At 45.1% G+C, this 1,091-nt stretch overlaps 1 protein-coding gene across 1 annotated transcript; it reads left to right on the top strand.

The window, feature by feature from the left end:
* The first annotated feature begins 393 nt into the window (after nucleotides 1-393).
* On the top strand, nucleotides 394-723 carry LOC136350177 (uncharacterized). The gene has a single exon (XM_066301686.1). It carries the CDS (start codon nucleotides 394-396, stop codon nucleotides 721-723), a length of 330 nt encoding a protein of 109 aa, XP_066157783.1.
* Nucleotides 724-1,091: the final 368 nt, after the last annotated feature.

Genomic DNA, 1,091 nt, shown 5'->3' with positions numbered 1-1,091 from the left:
TCGTCACATAAATACACGTGTTCGGGGCGTCCAACCCTAGTACAGTGTACAGTGCTGTGACGGAAGGATGTCCCTTCGTGTGCGTGGTGGTTTCGACGCGTGTGAGTGGGTGTGCGTTTAGTGCAGTGTAGTGATTTGTGCTTTTTGTGTTTGTGCAAAAAAATCGTTCTTGTATATGTGTTTTTATTAAAACACATATGCGAGTTTAAAAGCTAGCCAGTCTAGTTCTTATTAAAAAAGAAAATCGTTTCACGAGTTTATGTTTTTCTAAAAACATAAGCAAGTGAATTTTTAATTCTGTTTGTGTTACAGGTAACAAACCACGGTCCTTGTCTCAACTGAGACCTAGGAAAGGACCATCGAGCGGGCCCCGCGCCAGGGGCAACATTGAGCATGGATCTCCAATCCCAACAGGGGATCATGAATGTCGAAGCCGCAATGGAAGCCGAGGAAATAAGAAGCCCGGAGGCCTTACTGATGCTGAATAAGCATCTATTTGAGGCCAACAAGGCCCTAATTAAAAGGGTAGAGCAGCTAGAAAGGATGCTTAATGAGCAAACCGAGTTGCTCAGGACAATAAAAAATCAGATGGACGAGAAGGACGGTGCAAAGAGGAAAAAGAAGAGGACCATCCAGCAAGAAGAGTCGGAGGAAGAAGAAGATGAGGACATGGAGACGGATTTCAAGAAAATCCAACATCCACAGGCCATGGAGAAACGATAAATGAGGAAGGTTAGTGCAAATAACCCAACTAATAATAATATTATTTCAGATAGACAAGTAAATACCACCCCCAGCCCAAGTGAACGCGACATCGCCAAAGCCGGCCCGAGTAGACTGGACGGCACCACCCCAAGACAAAACAGGACTGACGGAAAGCAGAGGATACCGACAATCGTTATCAAAAATTCAAACGACTGGACGACTGTAAGCAACAGAATCAGGACTAAGAAAATTGGTTTCAGCAAAGCCAAAATGACGGGTCAAGGAGTGGCCATCACAACAAATACAGCCGAGGACTACAGGGCCCTAGCCAAGCTGCTGAAGGAGGAAAAACGGGAATTTCACACGTTCTCATTGCCAGAGGATAA

The sequence above is a fragment of the Euwallacea fornicatus genome, unplaced genomic scaffold, assembly GCF_040115645.1.
Source record: "Euwallacea fornicatus isolate EFF26 unplaced genomic scaffold, ASM4011564v1 scaffold_136, whole genome shotgun sequence".
In the NCBI taxonomy this organism is placed as follows: Eukaryota; Metazoa; Arthropoda; class Insecta; order Coleoptera; family Curculionidae; genus Euwallacea; species Euwallacea fornicatus.
Note: the sequence above shows the minus strand (reverse complement) of the source record. Positions and strands in the feature narration are given on the sequence as shown.